The sequence below is a fragment of the Xenopus laevis genome, chromosome 2S (assembly GCF_017654675.1).
Source record: "Xenopus laevis strain J_2021 chromosome 2S, Xenopus_laevis_v10.1, whole genome shotgun sequence".
NCBI lineage: Eukaryota > Metazoa > Chordata > Amphibia > Anura > Pipidae > Xenopus > Xenopus laevis.
Window position 1 is genome coordinate 101,640,909 of NC_054374.1, and position 14,208 is coordinate 101,655,116.

The 14,208-nt window shown below is 39.0% G+C and overlaps 1 protein-coding gene across 1 annotated transcript; it reads left to right on the forward strand.

Annotated features, from left to right (window-relative positions):
• Positions 1-602: 602 nt before the first annotated feature.
• On the forward strand, positions 603-13,282 carry cnot11.S (CCR4-NOT transcription complex subunit 11 S homeolog). Its single transcript, XM_018249768.2, has 7 exons — positions 603-1,136; positions 3,832-3,996; positions 6,513-6,665; positions 8,469-8,671; positions 10,258-10,460; positions 11,379-11,475; positions 12,417-13,282. The coding sequence occupies exons 1-7, from the start codon at positions 815-817 to the stop codon at positions 12,612-12,614; spliced, it is 1,341 nt and encodes a 446-aa protein (XP_018105257.1). The 5' UTR covers positions 603-814; the 3' UTR covers positions 12,615-13,282.
• Positions 13,283-14,208: the final 926 nt, after the last annotated feature.

The following is a 14,208-nucleotide window of genomic DNA, read 5'->3' on the forward strand; positions in this document are numbered from 1 at the left end:
TTTTCCGTCAGCTCATGAAACACCAAGGCAACAGTTTCTATACAATTTATTGTTCCCATGTTGTCCATTACATTATTGTCCATTAAGGGAGACTTTCAGTGCATGGCAGAAAAGCAAAGCTGTTCATGGTTAATGAATATAATATTATTATAGATGTGTCAGTATGTCTTTCATTTTTATCTTGCCATTGTTGCACCGTAATTGTGCGAGTAACGGTAAAAAAAACCCAGCTCCAACAACAATGTTGTAGCTGCATTTGGGTGTGTAATATTGAATATGCGTCTACCTGACATTCATTCACTGTGATCCCCCCTCACCCCACAAAAATTCCGCGGCAATGATCCCTTCAATCCCTACAAACATCCAGCGACACAATGAACTCCCCAAAACCTGAGGTAGAGGTTGCAACCCGTACTAAACCTACAATACAAGTTGGTAACCCTGGGAATTTAGTTGCAGGTTCTGTCAAGAGTCCACAGCCCGCCACTAGAACCCATTAGCACTTTCCCATGTTTGAATTTGCCGCTCACGAATAGCTAAGCTGCAGTGGAGCGGTCACATGGCAGGATCACATGACCGTGACGTCAGGTCCTTTCCTAGGACAGGAACTAGCCGCTACCGAATAAACACACGCAGAACATCCATCAATAAGATATAGAAAACTTTATTGACACGCGTTTTGTAGAACAGTGACAGGCAGGCTGCTGCCGCAAGACCATCATACATGTAATAACACGGGAGAAGGCGCGGGCTGTCTCGGCTGCCGGAGAAGGCAGCGGTGTTCTACTCAGACGTTATCCGTATTCCCGCCAAGATGAGCCTGTGTGGGAAGGAATTGTCCAACCTGCTGGGCATCATGACAGAGGAGGCGTGCAGTAACACGTTCGAGGGCCTCTCGGCCGCCTTCCATCACTACTTCTCCAAAGCAGACCATTTCCGCGTGGGCTCCGTGCTAGTCATGCTTCTGCAGCAGCCAGACCTACTGCCCAGTGTCCCGCAGCGCCTCACCGCGCTTTACCTGCTCTGGGAGATGTACCGCACCGAGCCGCTTGCTGCAAACCCCTTTGCTGCAGTCTTCGCCCACCTGCTCAACCCACCGCCTCCTTCTGTAGAGGAGATCGAGAGACCCCTGTCAGGTAATGGTTGTCGGTAGGTGCTGGGGGGTGTAGTTCACCCTCAGTATCTTTTATTCACCCCAGTGTAGTTGTATTTGCAGAGAAAGATCAATACATTCAGATAGTGATCATCTCAGACCGCTTGTTGTTATAGGTCTTCATTATAATGTGTTTTTTTTGTATCTGTTTGTATAACAGCTCTCCAGTTTGGAATTTTAGCAAATGTATGGTTGCTAGGGACCAGTTTAGCCTAGCAACCAGGCAGTGGCCTTGCTGAATTCAGTGACACCCCCAAAAACTAGATAGCATTGTAAATTGTTGGCCTTTCTATAGCATATGTTCGATAAGGTCAGGAGTGGCATATTGGAACATGTACAGTTGGAAAGACTGATTCACATGGAGGGGATCCCTACTGTTTTCTAGAAAGGTAACTAGGGTTTGAATAACTAGACATGTTCAATATCACTGTGTGACTAAAGCTGGCCATAGATGCAAAGATCCCAGACCTGTCACTAACCATTCAGATCAAATAAAGTAGTAGAAGAACAGATCAGCCGATGTTCTGCCCCTGACAGCAATCGTACGAAAGTTATGTCTGACAAAGCTAGTGACAGTCTCCCACTGAAAATCGTACAATGGGCAATACATGCAGAGATATTATCGGCAGCCGACAGAAATCTTTTAACCTGTCCGATCGACCAAACGACCGATCCCCGCCGGAGAAAAATGTCGGGACTCTCCACACGCGGTCCAAAAAATCGTACAAATCGATGATTCGTACGATCAGATCTTTGCATCTATGGCCAGCTTTAAGATACAAAACTGCACAAAAGGATACGGGCCAGTTCAGATTATTTAATGTTGGTTTCCAGTCCCAATAAAGATTTTACTGTGATTACATTGTTTTTATCCTGCTGGTGAAAACTATTTTGTGCATTCCTGGCAGAAAGCCTGGATTTCCTATTTTGTAGCCAAGGGAAAGGTTGTCCAGGGAGGAACCATTTCATAAGTGCTTTAATCTGAGCAGACTTGTAAATTGAAAAATAACTTGGACATCCAAGCCCCACAGATAATAATAATAAATACAGTGTAAGTAAAGTTTATTTTGCTCAACTAAAATGATAGAAAAGAATTTGAAATTATTTCTTAGGGTGACAGGTCCCCTTTAACAATAAAGGGTTTCCTTGGTGCAGTTTTGGGGTCCAGTGAATTTTGAAGAACAGTACTTTGTAAACCTAATAACTTAGGAGTCATAATTATTTTAAGGACTATAAATATATGTTAATGTTGGTAACATTTTCGCTGCACATTTACCAGTACTATAGGAATTTTATTACTCTTCTGAGAGGCCAGAGAATCGAGCAAACTTAGTGAGGCAGTAAGTTTTGTTAGCTCGGCAGTGTTAACTGCAGGTCATTGGCATATAAAATTATTTTATATTCTCTAATTGTTTCTGCATAGCCCATAATATTGGGGTCTTGAGCCAAGAAAATAGTAACGGGGACAGGGGGCACCCCTAGCTCATTCTGTTGCATACTCCAATGCACTGCCTATAGCTTTGAACTGTGTAATAGGGCAAGTCAAGCCAAAGTCCTCTAGTACAGGTATGGGATCCATTATCCAGAAATCCGTTATCCAGAATGCTCCAAATTACTGAAAGTCTCCCATAGACTCTATTTTATCCAAATTTCTTTACGTTTTCCTTTTTCTCTATAATAATAAAACAGTACCTTCCTTGTACATGATCCAGACTAATATAACATTAATCCTTATTGGAGGCAAAACCAGTCTATTGGATTAATTTAATGTTTACAAGATTTTCTAGTAGACTTAAGGTATGAGGATCCAAATTACGGAAAGATCAGTTGTCTGGAAAGCCCCAGATCCTGAGCATTCTGGATAACAGGTCCCATACCTGTACTAGATTTAGGTAAGGCCCTCTAAGTGAAGAAATGCTTTCGGTTTTTGTTTTTAGCTTTTATTTTGCATTTTTAACATTACAAAAGAGACTGAAAAGGAGTTATATTAGCTGGTTAACGACCATAAGTCAGTTTATAAAGGCCTTGTTTTCTACAAAGGCTTTACATTCGGAAAAGTAGGACCCATCTGTGTCAGTTCTTGGCATAGGATAAAGGAAAGAACAGTGGGAATTAAGTAACAGACTGCAGATTATATGCAATAGACAAGCTTTCCGACACAGAAAATTTGGTAGCACAACTTCTTCAGTAGCAACTAGAATACATCTTCAATACCCCTGAAAAAGGGGACATTCCTAGAGAACATGTATAAAAGTTCCAGAATCAAATGCCTAGTTAATATTAAAATTGATATGAAAGCATTTTTATGTGATGTCTCTTTATTAGGGATGCACCGAATCCACTTTTTTGGATTCAACTGAATCCCCAAATCCTTTACGAAAGATTTGGCCGAATACCGAATCCGAACCCTTATTTGCATATGCAAATTAGGGGTGGGAAGGGGAAAACATTTTTTACTGCCTTGTTTTGTGATAAAAAGTCACGTTATTTTCCCTGTTAAATGTGGGCTAGGTAAACTAAAAGTTCTCATAAAAGATACCAGTATTTGCATGATGGCCAGGACCTTCTTGATTTCTACTGATTTGATAGCTTGTTTTAATATCATTTTACAGTTTTTTTCTTTGCATTTTGATTAATACACAAAATATGTTTATACTTATATATTATTGGTCTTACAGGATTTCTGCCGCCAATTACTCCACCAGAAAAATTCTTCCTCTCGCAGTTGATGTTGGCACCACCAAGGGAGCTATTTAAAAAGACTCCCCGGCAGATTGCTGTGATGGATGTAACCAGTTTGGCTCAGCCAGTGGACATCAGTGGACTACAGTTAGCTCTTGCTGGTAAGGCATTTGAGAACATTCGGGGGCTGAAGCTGGCCGATGATGGTTCAGCATGTTAAAAGCTGAGAATGAGCATGCCTATTTTCTCTGTAGCACTGCAAATAAGTTTCATCCCAAATATGGAAGTGTGTTTCCAGTATTGGTAACTTTCAAGATTTAGCTTCTGCTCCAAAAATCCTTATAGTAAATGCCGTTGATGGAACCGTTTTAAATTACACTTTTGAGTCTAGTACTTCCCTGTGCTAAATTTGTCATTATTGTTTTGCAGCAATCTGTTTTTTTAATTAACCATTGGCTGCATAACAGATACTGACATACTAAATGAGTAATAGACTTTATGGGGATATATACTGTAAAGCAAAAGTTGTAAAAACACCTTCCACCTTTTAAAAATCACTTTTAATTTCAGTACATGTAAGAACTGCTGTCCTTAGAATGTTATCATTTCCAGTAGCCAATCTCTTGTGATTGACAAATGATATGCTTAAAGGAACACTTCAGTGTAAAAATAAAAAACTGGGTAAATAGATAAGATGTGCAAAATAAAAAATGTTTCTAATATAGTTAGTTAGCCAAAAATGTAATGTAGGCTGAAGTGACTGGATGTCTAACATAGCAGAACACAACTTCCTGCTTTTCAGCTCTCTAACTTTGAGTTAGTCAGCGACTTTAAGGGGGGCCACATGGGACATAACTGTTCTGTGATTTTGAAATTGATCCTCAGCATTCAGCTCAGATTCAAAAGCAAACAGTTATGACCCATGTGTCCCCCCTAAAGTCACTGATTGTTTACTGCCTGATAACCAATCAGAGGAAACCAAGAGAGCTGCAAAGCAGGAAGTAGTGTTCTGGCTATTATGTTAAACATCCAGTCACTCCAGCCTTTATACATTACATTTTTGGCTAACTAAATATATTAGAAAATTTTTTATTTTGCACAGCCTATCTATTTACCCAGTTTTTCTTTATATACTGACCAATTCCTTTAAAACTCCACCCTCAAAACTCTTTACAGCTGCCTCTGTCCTTTCTGCTGCGAGGGATTGCTGGCAATGTCATATTGCTTGATGAAAAAGTGCATATAGATCCCAGCTAATAATAGCACTGTGTTCCTCATCCATTAAAGATTACGGTGGCCCCAAGAATAGAGAGACATATTATGTATGTAAACCTGCAGCTTTCTTGGTGATTGAGGTATCCAAGGTTTCAGTGAGTTGTAGTTCATTAAGCAAATGACTGATGGCTGGCATGTTTGATTTTCCTATCGGATTGAGGGTCGCATTTGCACATTAGGAGGCAAGCTGCATACTATTCTGCAAAATAAAGGGGTGGTTCACCTTTAACTTAACTTTTAGTATATTAAAAAATGGCCAATTCTAAGCAACTTAGTCTTTGAATTATTTGCCTTCTTCTGGGGGTCACTGACCCCATCTAAAAACAGATGCTCTTTAAATCTTCGGATTTATTGCTATTGCTGCTTTTTATTACTCATCTTTCTATCCAGGACCTCTCCTATTCATATTACATTCTCTTATTCAAATGAATCCATGGTTGCTAGGGTAATTGAGACCCTAGCAATCGGATTGCTGAAATTGCAAACTGGAGAGCTTTTGAATAAAAAGCTAAATAACTAAAAAACTACAAATAATAAAAATTAAAACCAATTGTATCTCTACATCATACTAAAAGTTATCTCAAAGGTGAAGAACCCCTTTAATTGTGATGATTGCTTTTTGTACTACCCATCTTAAAAGGGACAGCATTCACATATGTACAACTTTGTTAAGAATGAGTTAGGGCTTCTGCCAATTCTTTTAATTACATTTTTACAATTTAAATAAATCCAATAGGATTCTGTTACTACCAATATGGATTTTGCAGCTTAGCTACCCTCAAGTACAAGATACTGCTGTATTGCAGAGATAAAGGAAATCATTTTTTTCCCTAAAAGTTACTGAGAAATGGCCTTGCTGTAATTCGGGGCTTCTGGATAACAAGTTTCCAGATAGGGGATCCCATTCCTCTATAAAAAAAAAAAAAACCCTAAGCTGCAGTCTTTGTTAGGCCTTGAAGATTACTAGCTGCTAATTATATAAAGAGCACTTGTAATATGTTTTGTCATCTTCTCCTCTGATCAGCAGAACCAGGAACTAGATATCAGGAAGTTATAAAAGTAAGTTGTATTTTCTTGTTTAGTGCATGTATGAAAAAAAAAATAATCCTAAATTGAAAGAATAGGCTAAAAGTATGTTTAGCACAAGCCCTGTTCAGTGAGATCATGTTGAAAAAGGGTGTATACTGTCCCTTTAATTGCTGTACAATTTCTACTCTTTGTGATGTTATATCGGACAGATAAAATGGAAAAACTATTTAAATCTCACGTTATAGTATAACCTCAATAAAAATGTGTCTACAAATATTATTTTTTGAGGGGGAAAAATACCTCCAGTCCTTCCTCGTTTTTCTTTTCTCCTTTCTTCATCGGCTCACTTTTTATATATTTGTTTTCCCTGCAGAGCGGCAGTCTGAGCTCCCAACACAAAGCAAAGCCAGCTTCCCCAGTATTCTAAGTGACCCGGACCCAGATTCTTCCAATTCCGGATTTGACAGTTCTGTTGCCTCACAAATAATAGAATCATTAGTCAGCGGGCCAAAACCACCTATTGAAAGTAATAAAGTTTTTTTTTTTTTTGTTTCTTAAGTTTGTATTTATGCCTAAAAAAAAGGTTTTATGTTAGTGAAGTAGAGTAATTTTTGGTGAAAATGTAACTATGTTTGGAAGAGTAAGTGTAATAAATGCAAGCAGAGGATCCTTAGTTTCTCTCGAAAAAAAACAGCAGGTTTGTCCTGCTTTATGGCCATGATTTAAGCTTTATATCTTTATAAAAGAGCATTTCCACCAAAAAAGGTCACAGATCCTATCCAATATATATAGTTTACGCCACTGCATGTTTTGACTACTTAATATTATTACCGTATATACTCGCGTATAAGCCGAGATTTTCAGCACCCAAAATGTGCTGAAAAATTCTACCTCGGCTTATACGCGGGTCAATGGCAGCGCTACAAGGGCACCGGGAAAATATCTTTTGTTGGAGTCGAGGTTGCTGAGGACTCTGACTCCAAAACAAGGGCAGCACGCAGTGCGAGGCTAAACGCGTTTGGAAATACCTGCTTTCGCATCCCAAACGAACTTCCAAAAGGGCCAGCCAGGTGCCGCGTTGCTGGAGGCGGAAGTGCAGAACAAATGACAACTTCCGGTGTCCTCCTGCTATACCGCTGCCGTCCTGAACCCCTCTCTCACCCCCCTCTGGCCCATGGAGCCCGATGCCTTCCTGCGGGACTACCTAAAATCAGAGCTGGCGGCTGCAGCACAGGAGAGTTGCGTATTCCTTTTGCTGTTCGGCAGCACTGCTCCAGCGGTGGCTCACTAAGAAGAGTTGCTGCTGAACCGCACAGTCGGCCGCCTGCTGGAGGGAGTCTGGGGGAGGCACTTCCCATGTTCTGCTCCGTGTGGCTCCTCAACGCCCCCGGGAAGCCCCTGATGAGCTGCAGTCCGAGCTGGAGATGGACAGCGGTGTTCGACAAGTCCACCTCCCTGTCTGTGCGTCTGGCACCATGCCCAACTACACGATCAGGTACTGGGGGAGGGGTACACCCTGGCTCCTGCCCAACTAAAAGATTATGAGCTGGAGGGAGAAGAGACGAGCAGGAGAAAGGGAGAAGAGCAGCAGGGAGGGAGGGAGGGAGAAGAGAAGGAGGAAGGGAGAAAAGACAAGCAGGAGGGAAGATGCTGGGAGAGAGCATTCCTGTAATAATGGGCTACACACGTTGCAGGATTGCAAGCTGACTGGGCAAGCTCATGTGCCTGCATTTATGCTGTGCCAGTGGCTGGCATGTGAATGGGCTCCTTACTAATTGCCACTACTTGACCTGTAGTTTTACATATAAAAGTAAAGTCCTGCAGAGCAGCCCAGAAAAACACTGTCATATTATCACCATTGTCCCCTCAATTCTCATTCTATAGTCACTACAACTTGTGTGTCCATTAAGGGGGTATGAGGCTGCACTCTCTGCCCATGTGCGTCCCGGCACCCTGCTTTGCGCTGTTCACCCTGTGATGCATTTCTCACCCCTAGGCTTATACGCGAGTCAATAAGTTTTCCCAGTTTTTGTAGGTAAAATTAGGTACCTCGGCTTATACACGGGTCGGCTTATACACGAGTATATACGGTAATTAAAAACCGGTATTTTATGAATCTTTAGTAGCATAAAACTGTCCATGCTAATTATAAGTGTGCATAATTAGAAATACTGAAAAATATAGAAAATTTGTGATATTATCCATTTATGGATTTATATATTTATATATTTTCGGATTAATAGAAATTTTAACGATTTTTGTATAAGCAATTTGTATTGATTCACAAACGCAATGTATCTCTATACCTTTCTTTATTTGATGTTTCTAGGCCACTTTCGTCCAGAGTTTATCCGTCCCCCACCTCCTCTTCATGTTTGTGAGGATGAGTTAGCCTGGCTCAATCTTATAGAACCAGATCATGCTGTTAAATGGGACCGATCCATGTGCGTGAAGAATAGCACTGGAGTGGAAATTAAGCGGATTATGGCTAAGGCATTTAAAAGCCCACTTTCCTCCCCTCAACAAACTCAGGTAAAGATAAAAGGAAGATAATAACATGAACAGTGTAAGATAAAGTTGTGACATTAATTGCATTTCTCACAGCTCTACTTACTAGAATGTTACTGCCACAATACCTACTCCTCAGTGTCTAAAGAGAAGAGTGGGAGTGACTGGGATTTTATGGGCAGGGACACACAAATTTGTTACCTCTGGCTGTCAGTACTTGGCTAAAATCCAGAAGGATAGAGCAAGAGATATACAGAGAGGCTTTACACTGGAGATGCTGCCTTAATCATTACTTATCCTCTAGGTCCCTGGATCTAGTCCTCAGAGAACTGCTCTGCCTTAAGCCCCATTTTACCAATTTAAATTAAGAAGGAAGTGAATGGTGCAAGAATGAATTTTCAGTCTATTTTTCTTGATAAGGTTATGCCCCTTCAGAGAAATGTCCACCAGTTACCTGTAGATGGGATCAAAAACAAAAACTGTGGCAAGTTAGCCAGTAGCAAAAATAACAAAAAACAAACAAAACCAAGATATACCTACTTTGCTTGATGGAGGGTCCTTGGTGCTCCGAAAGCTTGCAATTTATTTTTTATTGTTAGTCAATATAGGTATTGCTTCTACAATACTTTTGTATTTTTGTTTTTTGTTACTGTAGATGGGATGGAATGGGTTTCTTTAATTACCTCATTAAAGCAATATATAATAATGAACAGTATATGGATTAGATTTGGTATTTGTCCAAATCCTGTAGATTAAGTGCATCCCTAAATTGTTTACATTTGATGTTGACGGTGTGTCATCTGCTACTATACAGACTAGTATAAAGCTATAAGCAAAGTTAGAGGTGAAGGAAAGTCTGTTTGCACATGGGGGTGCCAAATGTTTGAGAACTGCTCACTGGTATAACTCCGGGCCAGTGCAGTTTTCTGCTGATAGGAGCACCGGCCCAGGGTTTCAGGTAAGTCAATAAAATTACTTGGGGGTGCCTAACATTTGGCACCCCCAAGTGCAAACAGACTTTCCTTCTCCTTTAAAGGGGTGGTTCACCTTTAAGTAAACTTTTAGTATGTTGTTGGATGGCCTATTCTAAGTAACTTTTCAATTGGTCTTCATTATTTATTTTCTATAATTTTTTTAAATTAATTGTCTTTGTCTTCTGAGTCTTTTTAGCTAATGGGAGTCACAGACCCCATCTAATAATTTTATTGTTATTGCTACTTTTTATTACTCCTCTTACTATTCAGGCCTCTCCTATTCATATTCCAGTCACTTATTCAAATCAGTGCATGGTTGCTAGGGTAAGTTGGACCCTAGCAACCAGTTTGCTGCAATTGCAAACTGGAGAGTTTCTGAAAAAAGCTAAATAACTCAAAAAACACAAATAATAAATAACGAAAACCTATTGCAAATTGTCTGGGAATATCACTCTCTACATCATGCTGAAAGTTTACTCAAAGGTGAACAACCCCTTTAAATTAGACTTTATTATATGTTGTCTTCCTGGCATTTGAAAAGCGTCCTGTAATATATTATGTAAATCACATTTGTTTGCCACATTTATGTTTTTCTTAAAATTTCTCTTATTTTTCTCTTTCCATTCCTTCTGCTAGCTTCTCGGAGAATTAGAAAAAGACCCTAAGTTGGTGTATCACATTGGCCTTACTCCTGCCAAGCTTCCAGATTTGGTGGAAAACAATCCATTGGTTGCTATTGAAATGCTGCTAAAGTTAATGCAATCAAGTCAAATAACTGAATACTTCTCAGTGCTTGTCAACATGGATATGTCTTTACATTCCATGGAAGTTGTAAATAGGTGAGTTTTTGCAGACTTCTTCTGATTAACTATTTTAAACTCAATGAAATATAGTGCGCCTGCAAGGAAAACTGGACATTGAGCGGCCATATATCAGATGCTGGACATACACGTATTTCGACCCATAGAATACAATGGTATTCGCCTACGTAAAGCTGAAGACACATTTTTCTCAAAGATAAAAAGGAAAGAGGGCAACGATTTAATAATTCACCAAGATTGATAATAAGTATAAGACTTTAAATACCACAAACTTTTTAACCTTTGTCAAATCTGCCCCTCAAAACAACATTAAGAAAGCAAAATACAGGTCGCTCGTATGGTGCTGAGGAATATCCTGTGCAGGTAATTCAGTGCTACAGATCAGTACAGCCCTAGTGCATAAACATGCAGTAAAGAATTCTTTTGTGCGGCGAGCTTGTTGGGGTTTCTCTGCATAGCAACTACTTACAAACTCTGTACATACATCTTATTCATACCAGCCTTTTTGCTTATCTGTGTTTTTACTATATGTTTTTTTAAAACAAACCATGTGCACGGGTGCTGGAAGTTGAAAGTGAAGTTTTGTGTAAATCTAAACAAATAAAATCCTTTACTATGGCTGCAAGCTGGTTAGAGTTCTTGAACAAAGTGAAATACTTCTATCAATAACTAAGGCTAAAGTGCATACTGCTTCACATGATACATACAGAATAGTTTGGTGTCTCCACTCATTTTGTCATTGATTAGCTTGATTCTTAGTTAATTAAAATGCAATTTAAGACTCAATATGTTAAGAGATTATTGGGTTGCTATTAAGTCATTGGGTTGCTGTGCAGCAAATGCTGTTTAGCCTCTTATGCACCCAGAACTTTTTTGGTCTTGTTCGTTAATATATTTAATTCTCTATAAACAAATTAATATTTCTTTTCTTTTCAGACTTACAACAGCAGTGGATCTTCCTCCTGAATTTATTCACCTTTACATCTCAAATTGTATATCCACATGTGAGCAGATTAAGGACAAGTATATGCAGGTAAGGAACATGCAAAAATAAATGTTCCTTTTAAAGGCTACCTCATTTCTGATCCAGAAGAGGGCAGAGCTGTTTAATAGTGACAAGCCCATTCAAAGTTCCAGCATTTATAGCTCTGGGACGAGTAATGTACAGAGGGAATGGTTTTGCTGCAAGGGATTTTATCACCCCTTTCAAAAATAAGTGACTTGGAGACACAATGGAAAAAGAAGACCTCTAGCTATGGATATCTGCCCCCCCCCCAACATGGTATGTTCTCATGCAGTCATCCACCTACCTATGGCTATACACTGTAGCTATGGGTTCCCTCTGCTGAAATATTATCAAGATTTCCTATTCATTTGGTTTTAATCTCATGTTTCTTTCTTTCTTGCATACATTTGATGCTGATGTGTATGGTACTGTGATTTTAAGCTGCAGATTTATCAAGGGTCGAATTTTGAATTCATGGGAGTGTTTTAAAACTCCCATGAACTCGAAATTCAGCCAATCGAAATATATATTAAAAATTTAATTTTCAAAACTCGGGTGAATAGATTCGACCCGAAAACTCGAATTCGAATAGAATTTAATTCGAGTTTTAAAAACTCGATTTTAGTTTTTTCTCAGAAAAAAGCTTGAATGTCAGGAAGACTCCAAATTGATCCCAGGGCATCTTCCATTGACTAAAACAGCAATTCGGCAGGTTTTAGTTGGCGAATAGTCGAGTTCCTAAAGGGCCAGTGTATGATAAATCTCGAAAATTTAATTTCAATAATTCCCTAGTGGAATTTGACTGTTTTGGCCATAAAAAAAACTCGAATTTGAATTTTTACTTTGACCCTTGATGATCTCCCAATGCATTGTAAATAGTAGGGGTTAGAGCTAGAATTCATCGAATCTACTGAGAGTAACGTTTCTTATAGGAGCATGTTAACATTTGCTTTGTGCGTCTTTTACAGAATCGTTTGGTGCGATTAGTTTGTGTTTTCCTGCAGTCGTTGATTCGAAACAAGATAATCAACGTGCAGGACTTGTTTATAGAGGTGCAGGCTTTCTGTATCGAGTTCAGCAGGATCCGGGAAGCAGCCGGCTTGTTCAGGTTGTTGAAAACTTTGGACACTGGAGAAAACCCTTCAGAAGCAAAGCCTACAAAATAACATGTTGCATTGCCTTTGTAAAGGAACTGCTTTCTGTAGATGGAGTCTTGTAAATTGATTTTTTTTTTTTATTATTATTATTTAGTTTTAAGCATTGTGATGTAGTGTCCTCAGGGCATGGTGCATTGCTACAGTATAGAAGCATTTTCTGCCCACTAAATAATAGTTTTTTTTTTCAACTGTACACTTAAAGGGCAATTCCAAAATATTTAAATTTGTAAATATTCTGTGACTAATTGTTGGCTGGACTGATTTACATTTCCATGACTTAAGAAGTGTTGGAATAAAGTATAATCTTCTGATGACCATAGAGAACTATGGAAGGCACACATATTGTATTTACTACATGTTCATAGTTAAGATTTTCTTGGATACATCGCTGATGCTGGACTGCTTGGGGTGAAGCCCCATTACTGAATCTTAAAAATTGCTCTCCCCCTACTCTACAAGTACAGAAATGGTTGCTTTAAAAAGAAAATTATTGCTCAACAAACAGACTGATTTTATTTTTCAATGAAAAAAAAATTGTATATTGACTTGGTATGACATTGATCTCACTTATTATACTCCTAATTCCTGATCCTGGGTCGATCTCTTCCATGTTCTTCTGTAGAGACTGATTCTGGTGTAAAACAGGGTTACAGAGTTTAGGCCACTAGCAGAAGCTATTACTCCACAAACTGCTTTTCCATGCTTCTAAGCTTACATAATTGGAGAGGCTTCAGATGGGGTTTTTTTTCCCCTTCCTCTGGATCAACTGGCAGTAATGCAGGTTAAAAAAAGTTAAAAGGTTGGACTTGTGCATCTTTTTTCAACCTATCTTATTATGAAAGCATATATCTCAAGACTTGATTGGGCTGAAAGACGCAGTTCCCTGTCTGGCCTGTTTAGCTTCTGGCTACTCACTTACTAGATGGAGATTGGCTGGCAACTTACCCCCATAAAGTTTGCCAAGGTGCGGTAACCAATTAAATGGGTTGTTCACCTTCAAATTAACTTTTAGTGTGATGTAGAGAGTGATATTCTGAGACAATTTGCAATTGGTTTTCATTTACTATTATTTAGGCTTTTGAGTTAGTTCGCTTTTTATTCAGCAGCTCTCCAGTTTGTATCCTAGCAACCAAATTGTGGGAATTGCACCCTAGCAACCATGCATTGATTTGAATAAGAGACTGGAATATGAATAGGTGAGGGCTTGAACTGAAAGTTGAGTAATAAAAAGTAGCAATAACAATACATTTGTAGCCTTACAGAGCATTTGTTTTTAGATGGGGTCAGTGACCCTCATTTGAAAGATGAAGAGTCAAAAGAAGAAGGCAAATAGTTCAAAAACTATAAAAAAAAAGAAAATGAAGACTGGTTAAATTTAGCCATTCTATAACATGCTAAAGTTTAACTTAAAGGTGTGCCACCCCTTTAAACAGTTTAAAGTGGACCTGTCACCCAGACATAAAAACTGTATAATAAAAGTCCTTTTCAAATTAAACATGAAATCCAAATTCTGTTTTTTTATTAAAGCATTTATAGCTGTTGTAAACTCATTTCAAAATTTCAGCTGTCAATCAAATATTGTCAACTGCAGGCAGTTACTTTT

What these genes read in the sequence shown, in the direction of transcription:
- cnot11.S (XM_018249768.2), top strand. Translation starts at nt 815, where the DNA reads ATGAGCCTGTGTGGGAAGGAATTGTCCAACCTGCTGGGCATCATGACA. An exon ending in ACTACAGTTAGCTCTTGCTG is followed by an intron (nt 3,997 to 6,512) that starts GTAAGGCATTTG and finishes TTTTCCCTGCAG; the next exon opens with AGCGGCAGTCTGAGCTCCCA. An exon ending in CCTCCCCTCAACAAACTCAG is followed by an intron (nt 8,672 to 10,257) that starts GTAAAGATAAAA and finishes TCCTTCTGCTAG; the next exon opens with CTTCTCGGAGAATTAGAAAA.